Here is a 22,228-nt window from a genome sequence, read left to right on the forward strand (position 1 = left end):
TAAATGAGCAGAGTGTTCTTGTCATGGACGTGGTACTCGTTGTGGGGAGGTCAATTTCGGAGAGAAACCAGGTGAGTGACGGCAATCCGTGAAAATAGGGGCATTTCCCCACACGGCGAGTCGCCCAGCGAGCTCAGCATCCCTTCACTCGACTCCCACTTGCCTCTGTCCTTTGTCTACTCCTTGTTCGCCTTTGTAGCGGTCTCTCGTGGATGAAGACACAGCAAACAATTATCTCATAGCAATGGGCAACGTTCAGTCAGGCTCCGCTCTCACTCGCACCACAGGCGCACTCGATTCTTTCGTAGCAGAGCTTGGGCCAGATGTCGTATACGACAAGAGGTGCGCGATAACACGCTCGTCTAGCCGTGCCATGCGCTTACTTGCCTTTGCAGTCTGGGTCAGGCAAGATTTCTTAAGACAGTTAAATGTCGTCACCGCAATGGAGCCCTCGTAGTCAAGATATTCATCAAACAGGACCCAGGCATCAGCTTGCGCAATTATCAGCGCAGACTTAAGAGTGTGTATTGTTGCTACTGCAAACATCTCATAGGGCTGATATTTATCACAGTCGAACGCGAATCTCTGCTCGATATACCCAACGTATATAACTACCAGACGTTCGTGGAGACCGACAAGGCGGGCTACATAATACGCCAATGGATTGGCAGCAACCTCTATGACCGCATCAGGTGCGTCTGTTCTTTCCTTCACCACAACAGCTCCTCTCACCACCCGCATCCCCACTCGTAGCACCCGCCCATTCCTCAGCCTCGTCGAGAAGAAATGGATCGCGTTCCAGCTCCTCACCGCCCTACGCGACGCGCGCAACCGCAGGATCTCGCACGGCGACATCAAGTCCACCAACATCCTCGTCACCTCCTGGAACTGGATCTACCTCGCCGAATTCGCGGCCCCATACAAGCCCACGTACCTTCCGCTCGACGACCCCGCCGATTTCTCCTTCTTCTTCGACACGAGCGGCCGCCGCACGTGCTACATCGCGCCCGAGCGCTTCTATACGGCAACGAGCAATCCGGAAGTGAGCGCGCGCAAGGATAAGCTGGGCGAAGAGGACGGGGAGGGCAAGAGGGATGGCAAGGTTACAGAGGCGATGGACTGTTTCAGTGCGGGATGTGTGCTTGCGGAGCTGTTCCTGGAGGGGCCACTGTTCTCGCTCAGCCAGCTTTTCAAGTACCGCGAAGGGGAGTACAGCGTGGAGGGCCACTTGAACGGGATTGAGGACGCGGGCATCCGGGTGCGTGTGTTTCGTCCCACTTACACTCGCGTTTGCGTTGCGACTGGTCATACTGATGCGGTTCATTCGTGGATAAACAGAACATGATTAAACAGATGATCTCGCTGGACCCCATCGCACGCCCAAACTTCGAGTCGCTGCTGCACACTTCACGCGGTACCATCTTCCCAGAGAGCTTCTACTCCTTCCTGCACAGCTACATCTCGTCTATCAACGACCTCCCGTTCAATGCTTTCTCACCGTTATCGTCCTCCGGCTCCGCAGCCGGCTCCGCACTTGCCACACCAACTATATCGACACCAAACCCATCGTCAATTCAGCAACCCCCGTCGGCGCCGTTGAAGAGCGCCGGCGCCTCCGCAGCCAAGGATGCATTGGCGGATGGTGCGCCGAACGTGCTCCCGAGCGACAGCGACCACCGGATTGAGCGGATATGGGAGGACTTTGAGGGCGTCGAGCCGTATCTTATCCCTGACGACGAGGGCACGGAGGGCCCGCCGCGGGAGTTGGAAAAGGGGGACGGGAGCAACGTCAACGTCAAGATTGACTACACTACATCGCCTATATCCTCTAAACCACTCCAGGTTCGTCCCCCCATCCACCCTTCGTTTACGTCCTAACCTGACCTGTGGTGACGATGTCGCAGGACATCTTCCCCGTCGAACTGCACATCCCGAATCGCGAGCCGAGGCTCGGCGGGCCCAGCGCGGCGAGCGAGGACGGGCCCGCGCTGGTCATTCTCTCGCTCGTGAGCGCCAACATCCGCAACTGCGCGCTGCCGAGCTCGCGTCTGCGCGCCCTGGACGTGTTTCTCGCGCTCGCAAGGCACCTCACGGACGAGGCGAAGCTCGACAGGATGGTGCCGTACGTTGTGGATCTGCTGCACGACGATGCGGCGGTGGTGAGGGTCGCGGCGCTGCGAACGCTTGTGCAGGTGGTACGTTCGCATTCTCTCCTCGTCGTTTCTATATAGACTTGGATCTGGCTGACGAGAACTGCCCGTGTAGCTCATGCTCGTGAAGGTCATCACGCCGTCCAACACGTCCGTCTTCCCCGAATATGTCCTCCCGAACGTGCGCTACCTCGCCGCGGACCCGGAGGTGTCCGTGCGCGCCGCGTACGCGCAGTGCATCGTCCAGCTCGCAGACACAGCGCTGCGCTACCTCGAGGTCGGCCAGGCGCTCAAAGCTTACGGCAGAGTACCCGGCGCGAGCACCAGCCCCGGCCCCAGCGTCCACCCCGCCGTCGAAGCGGTCGTCGACCGGGCCAGCGTCACAGATGCGACAAGCGCGGGCACGGACGACGCAGCGCCCGCTTCCACGTCCGCCGCCGGCCGCTCGGAGGTGTCCTACGACGCGGCGCTCGCGGACCTGCAGGCCTCCGTGCAGGAGCAGCTCGCGGCGCTGCTCATGGACGGGTCGAGCATCGTGAAGCGCGCGGTGCTGCACAATGTCGGCGCGCTGTGCCTCTTTCTGGGACGGCAGCGCACGAACGACGTGCTGCTCAGCCACATGATCACGTATCTGAACGACCGCGACTGGGCGCTGCGATGCGCGTTTTTCGAGAGCATTGTGGATGTTGCGGCGTGTGCAGGGGGGAGGAGTTTGGATGAGTATATTTTGCCGTTGATGGTGCAGGCGCTGTCGGGTGCGTTTTTACCTTCGCGTTTCCTTCGGAAGGCAAGTTGACCTGTGTTTGTGTTCTGGACAGACGTGGAAGAGACGGTCGTCGCGCGCGTGCTGACGGCGCTCACGAGCCTGTGCGAGCTCGGGCTGTTCCAGAAGATGCGCATATGGGAGCTCATGAGTGCTACGCTCGGGTTCTTCTACCACCCGAACGTGTGGATACGACAGGGTCAGTCGCTTTGCTTCCTCAAATGATAATACTTCACACTGACCGATGAGTTTGGGATTCTACGTAGGCGCAGCAGCGTTCATCGCGTCCGCCGCGAAACACCTCCCGACGAGCGACGTGTGGTGCATCCTCTACCCATCCTTGCGCCATCTTCTACGGTGCGATGTCAAGGTGATCGACGAGCAGAGCTTGCTCGGCGCGATGAAGCCTCCTGTACGCCTTCTCTTTAGCTTGCCTTCATCTCTGTTGTTACTGACGTATGTTACTACATTAGCTGTCGCGGGCCGTCTTCGACGGCGCGGTTCAATGGGCGATGAAGGCCGACAAGACCGCGTTCTGGCGCGGCCACCGGCGCCCGCCGTCCAAGGTCGAGTCACCGAGGGAGAGCATCGTGTCGATGCGCAAGGCGGGGAGCGTGAGCAGCGTAGGGAGGAACAAGACGGAGGAGTAAGTCGTTTATATCACTGAGGTCGTGCTCCCAGGGAGGGCGGAATGCTAAGGGTTTGTTCGTTCTTCAGGGACGAAGCACACCTAAACAGGCTGCAAAACCTCGGCATGGCGCCCGCGGACGAGGGCAAGCTCTTCGCGCTGCGGGATTATATCCTCAAGCTCGCTAACAACACCGCGAGGTGCGCGCCTCCTTTCCCCTGTGTTGCCGTAGGCGCCGTACACTGCTTGCTGACACTACGACGACCACCAACGCAGCTTCGCAGCCCGCTCGCGCACCGAAGCTGAAAAAGACGCGACGCTAAAGACAACAGGCGACGTCGAGATGCAGAAGCTCGGCGTCCAGCCGCAGACCGTCTTCCTCCGCGCCGCCGCCCGCGCCGGCTCCTCCACGTCTGGTATAGCGGACCTCGCATCGTCTTCGCGCGCCTCGCGCCTCTCGCAGCAGCAGCAGCAGCAGATGCTCGCGCTGCCGCCGCACATCCGCGGCGCCGGCACGGGCGGGTCGACGCGCATGAGCCGCGCGTCGAGCCTTGATCGCGGGAGCGTCGTTGGTGCAGTTGTTGGTGCCGGAGGCGCGCCGTTCGAGGATCTTCGGCGGCGGCTGGCGACAATCAACGGCTCGCAAGCGTCCGTCGCGCTCTCTTCGCCCGGTGGCGGCGCACGCGAGCGCGCGGCGGGGCTCGGGCTCGGGCTGTCCTTGCTTCCTCCTCCGCAGCCGTCGAGCTCCGCTGGGTCGTCGCCTGCTCCGGCACCGCCTGCGGTTCTTTCGCCTGGTACCTCTGCGCTGTCCCAGCCCCACACGCAGGCGCAGGCACAGCTGCTAACAGCACGCCCCGGAAGCCCGACGGAGTCGATCGTGTCGGCGACGAACTCGCTCGTTGTGCGCACGGGACATCAGCATAGGCTGCACGTGGGGAGCACGGACGGGCAGAAGGCGGCGCCGGCTGTGGGCGCGTCGCATGCGAGCGCGATTGGGGTGTTGGAGGCGAGCAGTCGGATGAGGGCGGGGGAGGATGGGATGTCGGTGGTGGGCGGCGGGGCTGGTGCTGGTGCTGGTGGTGGGAATGTTAGTGCGAATGCGAGAGGAGGGGAAGAGGAGGAGTCGGGGCGGACGTCGCCTGTGTCGACGGCGGGGACTATTGGTGCCGCGAGGGGATCAGTGGTGGGGGCTGCGGGAGGGGGAGGGAGCAGCGGCGGTTTGAGACCGCGGGTGCCGTCGTTGTTGCCCATCTCGACGTACGGTAAGCACACGCTTCTCCTTCTGTTATGCTGTTCTAGCTCTGGCGAACATCTTGGGCTTACGAAGAGGGATTGCGTTTGGGCACAGACGGCCACGATCCGGGGATCAGCACGGTGCTCGAGCATCTCTACCTCGACAACAGCCACGCGCGGGAGCTGCAGCACGACTTTGGCCCGCGCGTGCACGAGGGCCCGATACGCCGGCGCAACGCAGCGAGGCAGCGCGCTGCTGCCCTCTCGCAGGACGCCGGCTCCGACTCCAGCAACAACGCCCACCCGGGCTCAACACGGCGGCCCGCCGCCGACGCAACGCTCATCGCGCACCTGTCCTCGCACACGGCGGCCATAACGGGGCTCGCCGTCTCGCCGGACCACGTGTTCTTCGTGTCGTGCTCGGACGACGGCACGGTGAAGGTGTGGGACACGGCGCGGCTGGAGCGGAGTGTGACTGCGAAGCCGCGGGCGACGTATGCGGGGCACGGGCAGGCGCGGGTGAAGGCGGTGTGTGTGGTGGAGGGGACGCATTGTTTTGTGAGTGCGGGGGAGGACGGGGGGGTGCATGTTGTTAGGGTGTTTGTGGGTGGGGGTGGTGGACGGGGAGCGGGGGGTGGTGGGACGGGGATCGGAGGAGGGACGGGGACGGGGACGGGGGGAGGAGGGTATACGGTGCCGAAGTACGGGAAGTTGCAGCTTGTGAGGGAGCACCGCGTCGAGGGTGCGGCGGAGGGGGAGTGGGTGAGTGCGATGGGGCATTGGAACTCGGGTGCGTTCATCCTCCTCCTCACTGCGTTTGACCGCCCGTTCGGCGGAATGGCGTCGGCTGACCAATGCTTTTTCACGCAGACACGTCCTCGAACCTGATCTACACGACAACGCACGCGCGCATCGTCACGCTCGACCTGCGCAGCATGCGCGTGCTGCAGACGCTGCAGAACCCGCGGCACCTCGGCGCGATAACGTGCATGTGCGTCGACGTGCGCAAGCGCGCATGGGTGCTTGTCGGCACCGCGTCGGGTGCGCTCGCGCTCTGGGATAGGCGGTTCGGGATGCTGTTGAGGACGTGGATGGTCGGGCGGAGTGCGGGCGCGGGTGCGAAGGGGAGGCAGAGCAGGGTGCATGGGATCGCGGTGCATCCGACGAAGGGGAGGGGACGGTGGGTTGTTGTTGGTGTCGAGACTGCGCGAGATGGCGGGGCCAATGGCAGCGGGGGAGGGAATGGGGGAGGGGCGGCGACGATGATAGAGGTGTGGGATATCGAAGCTGCAGTGCTTGTGGAGAGCTTTGTCACCAGGACGGCGGCTGTCTCCCCCGCTACGACGACAACGACGGCATCGAACGAGGGGATGGGGACGGTTATGCCCGTGGCGATTCCGGAACCAGAGGAAACGCAGGGCGTCGAGGCGGAGATGAGCCCCGCAGCTGCGATCGCGGCGCTCGTGAACGCGCGGTACCCCGGCGGCGCCGCATATTCTTCCGGCCTGTCTGCCTCTCCTGGCTCGCGCGGAGGGTACGGGAACGGGAATACGCACGAGGACATGATGGGCGCGTCGCTGCCCGCGCCGTCTGTCGACGTGCGCGCGATGGTCGTCGGGGCGGACTTTGGCGGGTACGGGTACGGGGTGCACCACCGTTCGGAGCTCGTCGATCTCGGCGAGGACATGGTCGCGTCGTCGCTGCTGAGCCGGTCGGCGGGGCGCGGGTTCCTGATCAGCGGGGGCGAGGACCGGCGGATCAGGCTGTGGGATCTGGCGAAGGTGGAGCGGACGTGTGTGCTTGTTGGGCCGGATGCGGAGCATGAGAAGCCGGCGTACAGCTCTGTGCGGGCAAAGGATAAGGACAAGGACAAGGAAAGCGGGGGAGGGGGAGGGAAGGCGGTGAGCTACGTGGAGACGTGGTTGCCGACTGCGACGACGGCGGGGCAGATGAACAGACCGGCACAGCGGATGTCGCTTATTACGCATTCGCAGCAGAGTCTGGTGAGGGCGCATTTGGATGTGGTGACTGCGCTGGCGTGTCTCGAGTCGCCGTTCCGCGGGGGGATTGTGTCGGGGGATCGAGCGGGGGTGGTCAAGGTGTGGCGTGTTGGGATTGCTGAGTAGATGACTGTATATTGTGTGCTTATTGTAGTGAGAGACTTGTCTGCAATTCAGTGTCTTGTGTTATTAACCTAATATCAAGAAAGACTATCTTCTGATATAGGGTCTGCTTAATTAAGGGAGACCAGGTGTTATTAGAGGATGTTTACTGCAACATAAGTGTTTGCACTCAGGGGTTTTGTCGGGTGTGGTCGCGTCGAGTCACGGTATGATTTTTTCTTGTCTTGAGCAGGTGACACGAGATAAGACGATCTAGCGTTTCCATATCAAGACTCCAGCATTTGACTCGTCTGGATGATTCCAACCAGACTTTCTCGTCTCCTTCCCCTTCCACGTCCTCGCCGTCTCCCCACACCAGCACAAAGACGCATACACTCATCCCGCAGTGCTGCCATGGCCAATCCTAATCCCATACCCGTCGCCTCATCGTCACAGAACGTCCAGCTCTCCGCCCTCGACGGTCCCCACGCCGCCACGGACATTACCAGTGCTCCTGCGCCTGCTGCTGTCCAGGGCCAGGGGAAGCAGCCCAAGGAGAAGAAAGAGAAGAAGGACAAGCCCGCTGCAAGCGCGTCCCAGTTCCCTCTCGAGGTCCGTGTCCTATCGCGTTTCTGTGTGGGTAGGCTGAATTCGAGCCTGTCCTTGCTTGCAGCTTCAACCGAAGCCCGAGTTCTTCGACCACCGTATTCAGATATTCGAGAAGCTCCAGGCTGAGCACACCGAGTGGGTCAAAGGTGCGTTCTTCTCGCGCAGCTGCATACACCCACGACACCCTCTCTCGCATGGAACGCTGACTCGACTCGGTCTTTGTCATCGACACAGCCCAACCGCGGCAGGAGATCACCGTCACCCTGCCCGACGGCTCAGAGCGCAAGGGCACAAGCTGGGAGACGAGCCCGATGGACATCGCCAAGGAAATCTCCAAGGGCCTCTCGGAAAAAGTCGTCATCGCCAAAGTCGACGGCACGCTCTGGGACCTCGAGCGCCCCCTCGAGGCGTCGTGCAAGCTCGTGCTGCTTGATTTTGAGTCTGACGAAGGTGCGTTCTCCTAGCTGCTCTTTTTCACGCGGTAGTAAGCTTAAATGGGCCGACACGGAAAGGCAAACGCGTCTTCTGGCACTCGTCCGCACACGTCCTCGGCGAGTCGGCCGAGCGACACTATGGGTGCCACCTGTGTATCGGTCCGCCGACGGAGGACGGCTTCTTCTACGAGATGGCCACGGATCGGTGAGTGTCCTGCCCGGGTTCCATGTATGCGTCCTGGAGACTCACAGTGGACGCTTCGCGACGCGCAGGCCGGTGTCGAACACGGACTACCCCGCGCTCGAGAAGCTCACAGACATGGCGGTCAAGGAGAAGCAAAAGTTCGAGCGGCTCGTCGTGCCCAAGGAGACGCTGCTCGAGATGTTCGCTGTACGTCCACTCCACTCTTTTTGCCACGTCTTCTACTTCTGGGCACGATGTTGAAGCGGTCGTCGGGATATAGTATAATAAGTACAAGAAGCACATTATCGAGTCCAAGATCCCCGACGGCACGTCCACGACCGTCTACCGCTGCGGGCCCATGGTCGACCTCTGCGTCGGCCCGCATATCCCGCACACGGGCAAGATCAAGGCGTTCATGGTCACCAAGGTGCGTCTAACCCTTTACGCGTTTGGCTTGTGTGTGCTGAAGCTGAACGCATATTGGACGCGGACAGAACTCGGCGTCGTACTTTTTGGGCGACGCGAAGAACGACTCGCTGCAGCGCATCTACGGTATCTCGTTCCCGGACAAGAAGCAGCTCACAGAGTACAAGGCGTTCCTCGCAGAGGCGGCTAAGCGCGATCACCGCAAGATTGGGCGGGTGAGTGGCATCCATGCTGGCGTCTTTGCTCGCGGTTCCGCGGAGAGCTGTGGGATAAGCTGATGGATGGGGTTGGTTGTAGGAGCAAGAACTGTTCTTTTTCAACGATCTCAGCCCCGGGAGCTGTTTCTTCTTGCCGCATGGGACGAGGATTTATAATACGCTGCTTGAGCTTATGAGGGTGCGTTGTGCGGTTTCTGGGACCGCCGGTCCGCTATACAAGTCTCTGATGATGCGGGTGTGTATAGGCGGAGTACAAGAAACGCGGCTATCAAGAAGGTATCACCCTCTCTTCCCCTACCTCATCCAGCCACCACTGCTAACCCCTCACTCCCACCCACCGCACAGTCATCTCGCCAAACATGTACAACAACAAACTCTGGGAGACCTCGGGGCACTGGCAAAACTACCGCGACGGCATGTTCCAGCTCGACATCGAGAAGGAGAAGTGGGGGCTGAAGCCGATGAACTGCCCCGGGCACTGCCTCATCTTCGACTCGCGCGACCGGTCGTACCGCGAGCTGCCGATCCGCATGGCCGAGTTCGGGATTATCCATCGCAATGAAGCGAGCGGGGCGTTGACGGGGTTGACAAGGGTGCGGAGGTTTGTGCAGGACGATGCGCATATTTTCTGTATGCCGTCGCAGGTGCGTTGTGCCCCCTCTCAACCTCGGCGAAGGTGTCCGCTAACGAAGCCGTGTTCTGTTCGTTAATGCTACCACCGTTCGCTACGACAGATCGAAGCAGAGATCGGATCCATGTTCGAGTTCATGAAAGAGATCTACGGCAACTTCGGATTCGAGTTCTCGCTCGAGCTCTCCACCCGCCCGGAGAACTACCTCGGCGCGATCGAGACATGGGACTTTGCCGAGGCGCAGCTCACGCAGGCGCTCGACACCGCGTACCCGGGCGCGTGGCAGGTGAACCCGGGCGACGGCGCGTTCTACGGGCCCAAGATCGACATAACGATCCGGGACGCGCTCAAGCGGAGCTTTCAGTGCGCGACGATTCAGCTGGACTTTCAGCTGCCGGAGCGGTTTAATCTGCGGTATCGGGATGCGGAGGACGGGGCGAATCCGGATGCGGGGAGGGCGCCGGCGAGGCCTGTGATTGTGCATCGGGCGATTTTGGGGAGTTTGGAGAGGTTTATTGCGATTATTACGGAGCATTTTGGGGGCAAGTGGTGCGTTTTTTTTTTCTTCTTCTTCTTCTTCTTGTTTTCGAGTTCTCGAGCGTGGGTAAAGGTAGATTTGGCTGATTGAGTGGTGTTGTGTGGATAGGCCTTTCTGGATCTCGCCGCGCCAGGTGTTGGTTGTGCCCGTTGCTGTGCCTTACGTGAGTCGTCGCCCGTTCCCATTCTTTGTGAGCTCTTTGCTGATGCTGAGCGTTCGGGCGTGGATGCGTCGCAGCGGGAGTATGCGCAGCAGGTGACGGACGAGCTGTCGAACCGTGGGCTGTACGTCGACGTCGACAACGGCCCCGACACGCTGCAGAAGAAGATCCGCAATGGCGAGATCGCGCAGTATAACTTTATCCTCGGTGCGTCTTCCTCCCTGCCTCCATCCCTGCCTCCACTTTGCAGAAAGACATGGTTCGCTGACGGATGTTGTGCGGGGAATACAGTGGTGGGCCAAGAAGAGCTCGACAGCAAGTCCGTGAACGTGCGCAACCGCGACGACGTCGGGAGCAAGGCCAAGACGGAGATGGCTAAGCTCGAGGATATCGCGGGCAAGCTTGTTGCGCTCAAGGCGTCGCGCAGCATCCACAATAAGCTTGTGTAGAGCGTAGATTGTGTTCTTGGTTGTGCCTATACCGGGTAGGGCTGGAGGCGGGGTTGGTGTGCTAGAGGTACTTGATGTTGATATCATAAATAGAATAGGGAGCCTGTGCTTTTCTTTTCTTCTGTAAGATTTGGGGTCGTAATGCAAAGGTGCTGTTCGCAACCGAAACGCTATATTGGTGGATGCATGCAGTATTACTGAGTGATGCAAAGGCACGAAACTGGATTCAATGCTCGTCGTACGTCTGTTTTTGATAAGCCATGTACATAGGTACAGTAGACTCCCCGAAGCGTGTGATATGGCAAGCGAACAACTCTGCCCTAGGACTGCTAAGTCTCAGACACGATCACTCGCACGTACGTACGCAGCGACGACACAGCAAGCCACAGACCAACCAACCCCTATCCAATCCACATCCTGCCCGTACTCTACCCGTCCCCCGCTCACCGCACGAACCACGAACAGCCCCACCGCCGGTAGCGCGCGCGCAACGTTGAGCACGCGCTCACGAAGGGATACCGCCCATGAACTGGTTTCTCTGCGGATCGGAAAACGAAAGAGAAAAGGCGGACACGTCAGCCCGTGTCTATGAAGAAAGAAGCGCGGGCCCATAATTGAAAAAACTGCGGAGATAAAGCCGAGGCTCGGGATTGGCAGGGACGCGGACATAGACGTGGACTTGGACTTGGACTTGGACATTTGGAGCTACTCACCAGTGCCTGAATCGCGTCGCGCTCCGAGGGCTGTAGCGCGCTGACCTGCTCGGGCGTCAGGCTGAGCACCTGCATGAGCATTTGCTATAGAGCGGTTAAAAATAAAGGTTAGTCAGAGTCGAATCAGAAAAGTTTGGACTTGGGCTTGGCAAAGGGACTGCGGACGGCGCCTCAAGTGGATAGCGAAGCAAGGCGAAGCTATTGGGGGGATAGGGAAAAAGATAGGGGGTACTAGGGTCTAGGGTGGCCGCCACGCGATGCGCTCACAGCCCAGAAGCCCAGAAGGTAGGAAACCAGAAGACCAAAGGGAAGGAAGAAAGACGAAGCGATGCGCTGCGCTGCGGAAGCACAAGACTCACCTTCTGGGCGGGGTCCATGCCCATATTCTGCATATTCTGCATCGCCGCCGCCGTAGGCCCAGCTGGTGGCGCCCCCGCTGCCGCCGGCCCAGGCGGGGGCGGCTGTGCCTGCGCGGGCGGAGGCATGCCCTGCGGCGGGCCCTGTGGCGCGGTGGGCGGCGGCGGACGGTACCCGCCATACGCCGACGGCGGGGGCATCGTCGGCGGGGGCTGTGCGTACATGTTCTGCGGCGGCGGCCCGCCCATGCCCGGCGGGCCCGGCGGCGGAGGGCCGCCGTGCATCGGGGGCGGCTGGCCGTAGGGCGACATGGTGTTCGGTCCTTGGGGAGGCGCGGGCGGACGGTTCATCCCGCCGGGTGGGCCGGTGGGTGGCGGGCCGGGGTAATGTGCGGGTGCGCCTATGGCGCCGGGGGCGGGCGTGCCGGGGCCGCCGGCGATGACGGCCTGGAGCATGCGCTGGAGGACGGAGGGATCGACGATTTTGTTGAGCAGGAGGGCCTGGAAGAGGGCGTAGGCGAACTGCGGGTGGGCGACGAGGAGTGCGCGGGCTTGGTCCGGATGCGTGATGAGGAATGCCTACAAGGGCGAAGGGAAAGGGGCAAGGGCAGACGGAGACATGTCAGAGAGACCGAATCTCAAGACAAGAGACAGATGTCAGAGACAGACCTTCATCTCGGTCGGACAGGTCGTTGGTTTCAGGTACTGTAAACCCCAGCAAGTTTTCTCCCCCTCGCACATGTGACTAACTCGACGCCTGTACCCTTGGTGCGTTCGTGCATCCAGACTGGTGTTTGACAGGGAGACAGGGAAACCTAGGGGATACGGTTTCTGTGAATTTGCTGGTACATCCAATTCCATTCCTTTCGTTCACGATCCGTGTGCCCCCGTCTGACTGAACTCGGCCTTTGCATGAATCAACCCAACGCCAATACGCCCATCCTGCCTGTCTGATTTCAATCGTGTGCCTTCATACTCGTCTTTTTGACGTGGAACGAAATTTCATGCGCCCTCAAATGCACTATGTTGTGGTGAAACGTGCTGGTCTATCGTCTCGGCGTCTAACCCATGCTCGCCCCTATGCATATACCGACAAACGCTCATCTTGCTGTTGTGCATTAACCTACGTGGTCATCGTATCGTCTCGCGTGCCATTGTCTTTATGGTGCTCGATGCCTGTGTACCCTGTTCTTGCCCTGGACGCTATATTCCAACAACCGATGCTGTACCTTGTCCATGACCACGACGATCATCCATTACCGTGTCCCGACTCGTGTCCACGTCTGACTTGAAACGCGCACCTCGACGCCACCCTGAAACCTCGCTGAAACGCCACACACGTCACCACAATGTAGACCACGAGACTGCCACATCGGCCGTGCGCAACCTGAACAACGTCGACGTCGGCGGACGCCCGCTGCGGATCGACCTCGCGGACTCGGACCCGTTCCTCGAGGGTAAGACGACCGTGCGAGGCGAGCTGCTCGACGGTGACACCCGCCCTCCGCATCCGCACTGGCGCGAACGGGAGCGGGACGAGCCTCGGGGCAAGCGCGGAGGCGGTGGCGGCGGTGGCGGCGGAGGAGGCGGACCACATGACGCGTTCTTGGCGCAGCTGCCCAAGGGGGTGCCGGTCCCGCCTGGCTTGACCGCGCTGGACATGATCAGCCAGACGCTTGCGACGATCGCGCCTGCGCAGGTCGTGGAGGTGCTCGCGCATTTGAACACGTCAATCAACTCTTCCTGTAGTGAACTTGTGTTAATTCCTCCTTATGTGACACGTAGATGGCACAGCGTGCTTGCCTCAGCCATGTTGTATGGGACATTGCCCACTGCAAACCGCGCATACCGGTGGTCAGCTGGAACGTCTGCATGCGACGGACACAGAAACGCACCGAATACGACTTTGCTCATCTCTGCACACACGCTGGAGTAGTAACAGGGGGTAAGAAGAGCACAGCACAAGGATAACGTTGGGTTTGATCACCACAGGACAGAATCTGGTCAAGACGCGAAACTGGACGAATGGACCCGACGACAAGGGGCGTGACTGTGTCGGCTGTGCTGGTAACGGAGTGTTACCTCCGGTGACGTCACGGGCCGTGAGTGTGACAGTGCACCCTACTTTAGCCCCTGAGCGAATGGTTAGATGAATCACTGCCTGTGTTCTATGTACACCACTCCGATGACCCCCGATTCCAAGTCCGACTCTGCACAGTGCGCTCCACGCTGAAGACGGAACACACCAGTAGTATTACACTCAAAAAGTCATGGCGTCACTAGTTACGCCCAGTATGCAGGTACCCGATTTTACCCGTTCACTGCAGGGTTATCTCTTCCCCAAGACTCAAGCACCTCGGCATAATGCATAGCTTTCTGCCGGGCCCAGACAGTCTTCGGATATGTTGTAATATTGAAAGTCGAACCACTTCCGCAGCGGTGCTAACCTTAGGTCCGCAGCGCGTACTCGCTCGGTGTTCCAATTGCAAGCCACCTTGGCTCTCTGCCCCTTCTGCTCCGGTGTTCTAATTTGCGCAGGAGCATAGCAAATGAACATACGATATTCAGGAACACTCCACAAACAAGCTGCGGAGCTTGGCAGACGTCGAGCACAGAGATAGACGTTGGAGAGATTGCAGTACAGTGCCTCACAAATCCACTATTCGGACTCACACATCGGGCAGATCCCCCCAAGGAATCAGAATAGATTCGACAGATGCTTCCAAGCGAAGGTTAATTCCTACCCACAAGTCCCGAGCCGAAGTCACCTAGATCGGCGGACTCATAGCTCCACCCCATCTGACTCCACGGCGATCCTCATTCACGTCCGTCGGGTTCGGCCGCGAGTGTCAGAAAGGTGGTGAGACTTTGCGATCAAGGAAGCTGACCCGCGAAGATTGTATGGTCCAGCCGTGCACTGCCCGAAGGCGAGGCTGCCTTGGCCTCTCGAATCGCTCTGATGGCAATGGTCAGATCACTCGGGCTTCTTCGACTCCGTTGTGCATGCGCTTTGGTCGCAAAGAGTACTTACTGAATACTAGTAGTCTAGGCAGGGCTAGAATCAGGCTGCAAGTCAGTCTCGAGGCTTAGGGCGTCTCAAGGGCGCTTGCTCGCTGACAGCGCTGATCCGTCAGATCGTACGCTGGCTGGGCAGGGGTTCCCAAGAGTCCACTGGTCCGAATTGATCCTATCCAAAAGCCCATACAACCTTGGATTTGAGTTGTGTTCATCCTTCTCCCCGCAAGGTGCCGTGATCGGTCCGCGCGCGAGGCACTCGCACTACCATAAGCGCCTGTCCACAGAAACATACCACTCATCCCGACGGATGTGATGCTCCGAGGACTGGCGACGAGCGGTGACGGAGAATGCGTCAAAGCGATGTCCGCCTCGTCGGTGATTTCATGGGTCCATGACTGTTCTCGAAGTGCGAACAACTGCACCGACTTAGTCTTCCGGGGCAGACAAGGTCGTCATAGCCGGAACGGGGAAACGTGGACGGACATGACGACGCGCGTGTGGGGTAATAAACGCCGGAGCCGGCTTCCTTAGTCAGCGTTTACACGGCCGTGGCGTCTGCGAGTCAGCGACCTTGCCACAAGCGGCCACTCGGTCTCGCGCGCTCGCGATTGCTCGCTGCTCTTTTTCTCGTGGACGCCTCTTCGTCCCCGACTCCCGCTTACAAACAACGCTATGCGTGCCGTTGCTTTCTGCCGCGCCCCGTACGCAAGCTCTCCTCGACCGACGTTAGAGGCTCTGTCAGCAAGGGGTGACGGATGCATAGGCCGGATGACTGCGTAGGGCGAAGCATCGAGCGCTGGGATGACTCTAGTGCTTACTGGATGCGTGGATCTGACTCGAATATGTGTCTACGAGTTTCTGGGACATTCGCTACGTTGTTCTCATGCTCTGCGGAGCGTGGTCTTCCGCCGGTACCTTCAATGGCAACCGTTGGACCCTCTGAAACGAAAGGGTAGAGGGGATTGGAGAACAGCTCCAAGACCCTACCGTCCGCCTCCTCTTTTCGAGCGAAGGCAGAACGGTGTGCGCAGCGCAAGGCACACAGCCTTACAGCTTCCTCCGCACAGCAAAGAGTCTACCGGCGCATCGGATTGGCCCGCGTTCCTAAAAAGGAAAACGCGGGCGAGCCACCATCTCGGGATCTCGCTACCGATGCCGAGGCGAAGAGCGGAGCTGGCATATATAACCGGACTCCTTCATGACTCAGGAAATTTACCATCGACTCAAATTCGCAAACTTCCCTCTGCTCTTGCACAACTTCTCCTACACTCTTAAATGACCGCTACCAAGACCGCATCCATCTCATCCAAGCTGGAGCCCTCGCAGAACCACCAAGACCGCCAGTTCCGCGCACTTGACCGCGCCTTGGCTAGGAGATATGTGGAAGAGCTTATGCAGCAGAGTTATCGCCGCCAACGGAACGAGCCGATGAGGCCTCGGTAAGCAAATATTATTCCCCATCTCATTCTCAATTTACTCATACCATACTTTTTATGTTCTAGCATGGAGATTTGTGACGATCCGGCCCACTCCCGCGTTACAGCCTACCTCGAGCTTCCCGGGCTCAAGTCGAGCGACGTATCTGTCCAACTCGATGGAGCTCGACTCGTAATCTCGGGCGAAAGGCGCTCGCACATACCCCCCGATATCGACCAAGCCACTGCGAACGCACGGTTCCCCGTCCGCGAGCTAAAGTATGGCAAATTCCTGCGCGTCATTACAGTCCCTACTCACACAATGGTACGCAGCTCTCCGTCTCTCTCGTCCTGGTGCGGATGATGCTGACGTCGGCCTTGCCGGATTCTTCTTTCACAGATGAGCACTATATCCGCCTCAATGAGCGACGGCATGCTTATTCTCTCCTGGCCGCGCTCGCTCGCCGGCAACACGCCTGCCGACACACGCAAGCCCTCGGGTGTACCTGCGGCCACGTCAGACGGCTCAGGGTATCACCACACTCAAGGCGCCCAGATGCCCGCTGCGCCGGCTCACGCGCCGCGTCAGCCTTCCGCCCAATAAATCATGTTCCTTCCAACTTGCTTTCGTTGCACATGCACATGCTTTCGCCATCTCACCCCACCTTTCCCCATTCAACCGTTTACGGTGTGGCTTCGTGTTTCGCTGCATTGCCCGGTGCTATCCTAGTCACGTTGTCGATTACGTCTACGTGTATGCTGTTCTTTTTTTCAATGGTTTGGACTAGTCACATTGACTCGATCTCTGCTTAGTTATCTCTCGTTTCGTGCACACACTCCCATACCACCATGTCACCAGACAGCTGGCTGTATTTTTTACACCTGGAGTCTCTGTGACTCCTCCATTTCATTTCTGCGCCCTCGCCTCCGTCTCCCTTTTATTGACACATCCTCACATCCGGTTTCGTCCTGCTCCTCCGTTCTCCCATTGTTGTTCTATTCTGGGCCATTGTTTCACCATTCTGTCGCTGCCTTTTTTTCTCTCCTGCTCTTGTGTTCATTCCCCTGCCTCGCACCGCATGTAGACTTCATTCAGCCCCTTATCATTATTCGCCGTTTGATTTTGGGATGGACACTTGTCGACGCAACTCATTTATGTAGCCACCACTACCATACGCACACGCACAGCATACCAATCTGCGAAGCTCTTTGATATGTTGATGTACTTAATTGACACACTGTTATGCGGGTACTTACTTGCAAATAGATACGTTTTCGCACATACGTAGTATAACATGATAACACCGATCTGATCGTCTACTCTTTTTTGGTCATGTTCGCCGTGCCACGACGTGTTGGACTGACAGCGAGTAACGGGTTCGTGAGATGTTTCGGTGAGTGTTGTTGGTCGTTGACTCAGGGACCCGTTGCGCACGTAGCACGTTCCCCTTTCTTGTACAGCAAGCAGTCCATAATGGGCGTCTGCTACGTGGATGCCATGCTACGAATAAAGGAGAAGCGTTGGTACCACACGTCAGGTACGCAGCGAGGACGTGCCCCGTTCGTTGAACCTACTACGGTACCTTGGAGAGCGCTCAAAGTGTCCGTCCGTAGTCAAGTGGCGTCGTGTACAGCTGTGTGGGTCCTTCGAGTTCCCATATGGGCTGCAGTAATGCCGCCCGCTGATCATGCATCCATCATACAGCAAGTTGCTGTGTATTGCTTACTATGAGTCTATCAGACGGGTGCTTTGGATTCCTGTTTGGCTTGTGGGCACCGGGTATTACCCTGGGAAGCAGAGCTGAGGGCTGATCATGCCGGTGTATCGTGGTGCTTGAAGATGACTACTATGACTCGGACACTGCTCATCCCCTGGTTGTGATATGCGATCCTGTCAATCTTACATGCTGTTTTGAGGGGCAGTATCACTTTCTTCGGCCCTGATTCGACTTCACGCTCATGCATCATAGGTGCGTGTACCTCATCTCGGCGCCACTCGGTGTGTAGTTAACTGCGTGCAACCTCGGAGCGCCAACGTCCATACAAGCGCTAACTTGATCTATGTCCTGGGCGCCACGGCCAACCCGCCAGCGCCTGTTTTCAAGGCGGCGCTAGATGATGTGACGCTCAGGCGCCGCTGCGGACGGGGCGCTCTTCATCGGACGCTCCAGTTTGCAATGTTCGGCGGCCGACGGCGACGTAGATCTGAGACATTTCTATTACAGGGCTTTGCGGTCTACAGCATGATCAGGAATTTTGACTGTACCATGGCTCGGCTGATGGGCTAGCCGACGTCGAGCTGAAACCTCGAGCTCTACACTCATTAGGATGTCTTGGGTGCCGACCTACTTGGTAGCCTCGAAGGTGTCAGAACTACAGCTCACAGCATTCCGTTATCAGATATCTGACCCAGAAGTTTTGCCCTTTAGGACTGATCAAGGCAAGTTCTCGAGTAATCGTCCCTCATATTCACACTAACGCCCTGATTGGTCAAACCATCTACCAATGAACATTCGAGCACTGGAGATGCCAGCGATCGCGCTGCTAGTAACGTCCTCATAGTCATTTCAGTCCGCATCCATCGGGGTGGGCAATTGAATTGCACAGCATCCCCGCCATAGCGTTCTCCCCCGAGCGTAGTATGCAAGCATACTGGCTCATAATGGCGGCACGACCTTGATGACCGATTTAAACACCGTGACTGCTGGCTTACATGATCTTGTAGAATGACTACGAAACCCATTTGCGGCGCGAACGAACGGGGCGGCGTCGGGCACGTCGGATACAACGCCTTCATTTCTTTCCCGCTAGTCTAAGACCCTAGATGAAGCCACGGGATTGGTCATAAATTCATAAAGCCGTCCATGTTGGCCTGCAGTGGCACCGCTGGTGCCTAGTTTCGTCACCCCTAGCATGCATTTACGAAACTCTGTCAGTGTTTCGTTTTACCAAGCAGTTCAGACCTCATAAGACTTCCCGACGTCATCGCGCCGCTGCTTGAGAGGCACCAAAATATGACATACACAGCAATGTCGTTAGATAAACCGGTCCCTTGCCGTAGCACTTGAGCTAACGTGTGTTTGTGCGGGTAGTCCGAGCAGACGTACCACAGCTACTACGCCATGAGGTCTGATGCGAATGCCTTTTCGAAGGTAGATGGGATTGGATAACGTGCGCGATGCCAACGCTGTGTTATGTGGCATGCTCGGTGCTGGCATAGGGTCTTTGAGGAAAGGGGCAGAAACGAGGAGATGGCGACTTCTGTGAGAACCACACAAGAAGCGATGGCAGTGACATAGCCAAAGTCGTGACAATCGGAATCAGATAACATAGCACGTACTACAAGGATCTTCTGTCTGAGAACGACGCCGAGGCAGCATGTGTGATCAATCGCGTCGCCCTTGGTTGGAAAGGGATGAAACGTCCAAATCCTGTAATTGTTCTCGAGGATAGAAGACGCGAAGACGCACTCGAGGGCTTCGCGCTAGAAGCGGCGAACAATGTACGCATATGGCCGGAATGCAGTGTAACAAAGGAGAAGACCACACAGAAGAAATAGCACGAGGGAGCAAATGCGAAAGTTTCATTTCAGGTTTGAGTTCGATCAGCATATTTTTTAAGGGTAGGGAAAGAGAACTATAGCGACGCACCACAGCCCCTGAGTTCGGCATCGCCTATATGATAGGAAGGAAATAACAAGAGATAGCTGGGTTCCACCCGCAATATTGGCACCGCTAGAAAAGGTCTCGGAGGATGTTCATCTACAATGCGAGATGCCGAAGATTTTCCAGGCCAGGACCGCAGTGATCTAGCCACTCTCGTAGATGCTTGCGCTACCTTCCACGACTGGAGCACAAGTGTGAGAATGCCTGTGAGGAGTTTGCCCTCATAGATTAGTGTACATGTCTTATGAGCATTTGAACCTCTGCGTAAGTGAATCGGGATCCGGGATAGGAGGGGTGTCATCGTCCGTGGCTAAAATTGCTGGCTGGACTTGGTCAAGAGGGCCCGTGTCGAACTTGCTATAGGTGCAATCGAGGATCCGAGGTGAGGAGGCTAAGCAAGTGCATACGACAATGCCCAGAGGTGGTGCTCTAGTAGAGCTTCTGGAAGTGACGAATGATTGATCAGCCCTAAAATGGCTTGGCCTTTGGGTTATCCCAGTCGTTGAACGCGAGGTGAGGTTTGAGGATCTAAGTCAACGGCTCCTGTCATCGATGTTTCATGCATAGTCAAGGTTATCTTTGTATGAAGAGACGAAAGCTGAGTGATTTCAAGGCAACATCATACTAAGTGGAGTTGAACGTCGAAGCTGAAGCGCTGAAGCGCTGAAGTCTTGAAGTTGAAACGCGCGTTCTCAAAGACACGTGGAGAGCCCCTATTGAAGATCGCTATGTGCCGGATTCTCACGCATCAATCCGTGGTTGTGCACAGCCACGAACCCATCGTCCCTCTATGATAGGCTCTATCGTCGTCGCAGTGTCGTCGCTTCGTCGCCAATCCTCCTTCTTTCAGAGATCTTCCAACGGCATCGTGTAATCTTTCTCAAAATGCACTACCTTCTCTCAGGAGAGGGATCGCATAATCCCATAGTTTCTCAATCGCTTCACTCTCCTGGCGCTCCTGGCCCCACATGTCGGTGCTGTTGATACTTCGCCATGAGCAACGGCGAACGCTCGGAGTGGTCCCTAGCATTCCTGTATCTTCGGTCTCGTAGGCTCTCACGCTGCTGATACGAATTCATGATCATAAATGCACTTCAAATCTGATCCGATGAGCCCACATCCATTTTGTAGCATTTCGAACTCGTGCAGTGGGATTGGCGTCGCTGTCCGACGCACATGGCGTAGCCTGGCCCCCCATGGGAGACTGCACATCACCGCCGCCGAGCCAACCTTCAAAGCCATGCACCAGATCTCCTAAGTAATACCAGATTCCATCATGACGCGGGATTGCATTTCATCCACGGTTGACTTCGAGGGCTTGGCAAGGCTGAGTGCCTTTCGGGGACCAAGCATCGCGCACTCAAACCAAGTGTGATTGGGTGCATGGGTGGATCTCGCTCCCAGACGACGTCGTATATAACGGCAATACAAGGGAACCTATCGACGAGCTTATCGTTACACTCGACTCGCATCGCGCGAAGAGCATGTTGGTGTACGATGAACTCAGTTTTCGTGGCCGACGGCCTGCCCATAGACGAGGATGGGAGGGTATACATTGAGCGCCAAATATGAATATGAAACCAGACGGTGATTCAGAAGCTTGATAACACGGTTCTATTACAATTGGTTAAATTCAAAAGGGTCAAGGGAATGAAAATATCCGTGATATACATACTACCATTCAGGCGAAGGCGTGAGCCAGGCCATCGTGATCATCTCCATCCACGGCGGGCCGACGTCGCATCGTTCGATCAACGATCCACCCTTACTTGGAACAGTTCAATCATGGCGTTTCCTTTACAGGGTTATTTATCCCTAGTTCCTATTGAACGATATGGAGTGTGTCACGCTTTACACCGGAGCACTGGGACGGCAAGTCGTCGATAGCGGCGGACGATGTGGGGGAAAGCGAAGACGCCGTGAAGCATATTTCTTGTCCAACCCGCAGACGTGTTCTCAGCCATCCTCTCAGGTATATCGGGCCCCTGTTAGGTCACATCCACGAGAAATGACCAAGGAATTTGGCCCCTCTCGCAATAAGGTAATTGGTGGGTTGTGTAAGCCGATCTACTTATACGGATGTTATCATCTCAGTAGCACTCAACATGCACATGACGGATAACCTTTGTCCTTCGTGGGTGCTACTTTTACCTCCTACCTTATCAATCACTGACAGCCAACTCTTCACAGGCCAGCCTAGCTTTTGTCTCTTCCAAGCTTCAAGTTACTACTTGCGTCGTGCCCAACTTTGCCGTTACCCACTTTCGGTCTCCTCGGGAACAGGGCCGCGATGCGGCGAGCGGTCAGACGCTGTGGACGGTGACGAGTCCCGATCCCGAGATACACGCGTTCCTCGAGTGCATCACGCTCAATAACGGTGCACACCAAGCTCATTGCGCCGACGATCGCGCATGCATGGCAAAAACAGCACTTCTGTGCCGCTTTCGGAGGCGTTTCAGGCGTTTAAGGCGATCTCAAAAACGATGCTGACGGTTTGAATTGTGCGTGAGAAGGATGTCCCGTCTTTCATCACCAT

At 57.7% G+C, this 22,228-nt stretch overlaps 5 protein-coding genes across 5 annotated transcripts; 4 read left to right on the forward strand and 1 right to left on the reverse strand.

The window, feature by feature from the left end:
• Positions 1 to 244: 244 nt before the first annotated feature.
• CONPUDRAFT_58985 (WD40 repeat-like protein) lies at positions 245 to 6,900 on the forward strand (the record flags this gene model as incomplete). Its single annotated transcript, XM_007771612.1, has 21 exons — positions 245 to 342; positions 396 to 520; positions 572 to 692; positions 754 to 1,258; positions 1,339 to 1,842; positions 1,905 to 2,195; positions 2,266 to 2,502; positions 2,602 to 2,900; positions 3,015 to 3,116; positions 3,163 to 3,325; positions 3,387 to 3,559; positions 3,631 to 3,741; positions 3,818 to 3,976; positions 4,079 to 4,335; positions 4,390 to 4,586; positions 4,665 to 4,704; positions 4,747 to 4,803; positions 4,890 to 5,390; positions 5,457 to 5,564; positions 5,645 to 6,153; positions 6,202 to 6,900. The coding sequence occupies 21 exons, from the start codon at positions 245 to 247 to the stop codon at positions 6,898 to 6,900; spliced, it is 5,256 nt and encodes a 1,751-aa protein (XP_007769802.1).
• Positions 6,901 to 7,290: 390 nt separating this feature from the next.
• On the forward strand, positions 7,291 to 10,525 carry CONPUDRAFT_58983 (threonyl-tRNA synthetase; the record flags this gene model as incomplete). The annotated part of the gene is made up of 14 exons (XM_007771611.1): positions 7,291 to 7,488; positions 7,550 to 7,631; positions 7,720 to 7,935; positions 7,998 to 8,124; positions 8,172 to 8,310; positions 8,384 to 8,530; positions 8,598 to 8,744; positions 8,827 to 8,925; positions 8,993 to 9,023; positions 9,093 to 9,391; positions 9,482 to 9,927; positions 10,025 to 10,079; positions 10,154 to 10,283; positions 10,368 to 10,525. 14 exons carry the CDS (start codon positions 7,291 to 7,293, stop codon positions 10,523 to 10,525), a joined length of 2,274 nt encoding a protein of 757 aa, XP_007769801.1.
• Positions 10,526 to 11,030: 505 nt separating this feature from the next.
• CONPUDRAFT_155320 (uncharacterized protein) lies at positions 11,031 to 12,269 on the reverse strand (the record flags this gene model as incomplete). The annotated part of the gene is made up of 4 exons (XM_007772058.1): positions 11,031 to 11,063; positions 11,239 to 11,322; positions 11,598 to 12,173; positions 12,264 to 12,269. 4 exons carry the CDS (start codon positions 12,267 to 12,269, stop codon positions 11,031 to 11,033), a joined length of 699 nt encoding a protein of 232 aa, XP_007770248.1.
• Positions 12,270 to 12,766: 497 nt separating this feature from the next.
• On the forward strand, positions 12,767 to 13,530 carry CONPUDRAFT_155321 (uncharacterized protein; the record flags this gene model as incomplete). Its single annotated transcript, XM_007772059.1, has 2 exons — positions 12,767 to 12,875; positions 12,950 to 13,530. The coding sequence occupies 2 exons, from the start codon at positions 12,767 to 12,769 to the stop codon at positions 13,528 to 13,530; spliced, it is 690 nt and encodes a 229-aa protein (XP_007770249.1).
• A 2,301-nt stretch (positions 13,531 to 15,831) lies between these two features.
• On the forward strand, positions 15,832 to 17,306 carry CONPUDRAFT_83158 (HSP20-like chaperone). The gene is made up of 3 exons (XM_007772060.1): positions 15,832 to 16,051; positions 16,115 to 16,352; positions 16,428 to 17,306. The coding sequence occupies exons 1-3, from the start codon at positions 15,888 to 15,890 to the stop codon at positions 16,629 to 16,631; spliced, it is 606 nt and encodes a 201-aa protein (XP_007770250.1). The 5' UTR covers positions 15,832 to 15,887; the 3' UTR covers positions 16,632 to 17,306.
• Positions 17,307 to 22,228: the final 4,922 nt, after the last annotated feature.

The sequence above is a fragment of the Coniophora puteana genome (assembly GCF_000271625.1).
Source record: "Coniophora puteana RWD-64-598 SS2 unplaced genomic scaffold CONPUscaffold_8, whole genome shotgun sequence".
In the NCBI taxonomy this organism is placed as follows: Eukaryota; Fungi; Basidiomycota; class Agaricomycetes; order Boletales; family Coniophoraceae; genus Coniophora; species Coniophora puteana.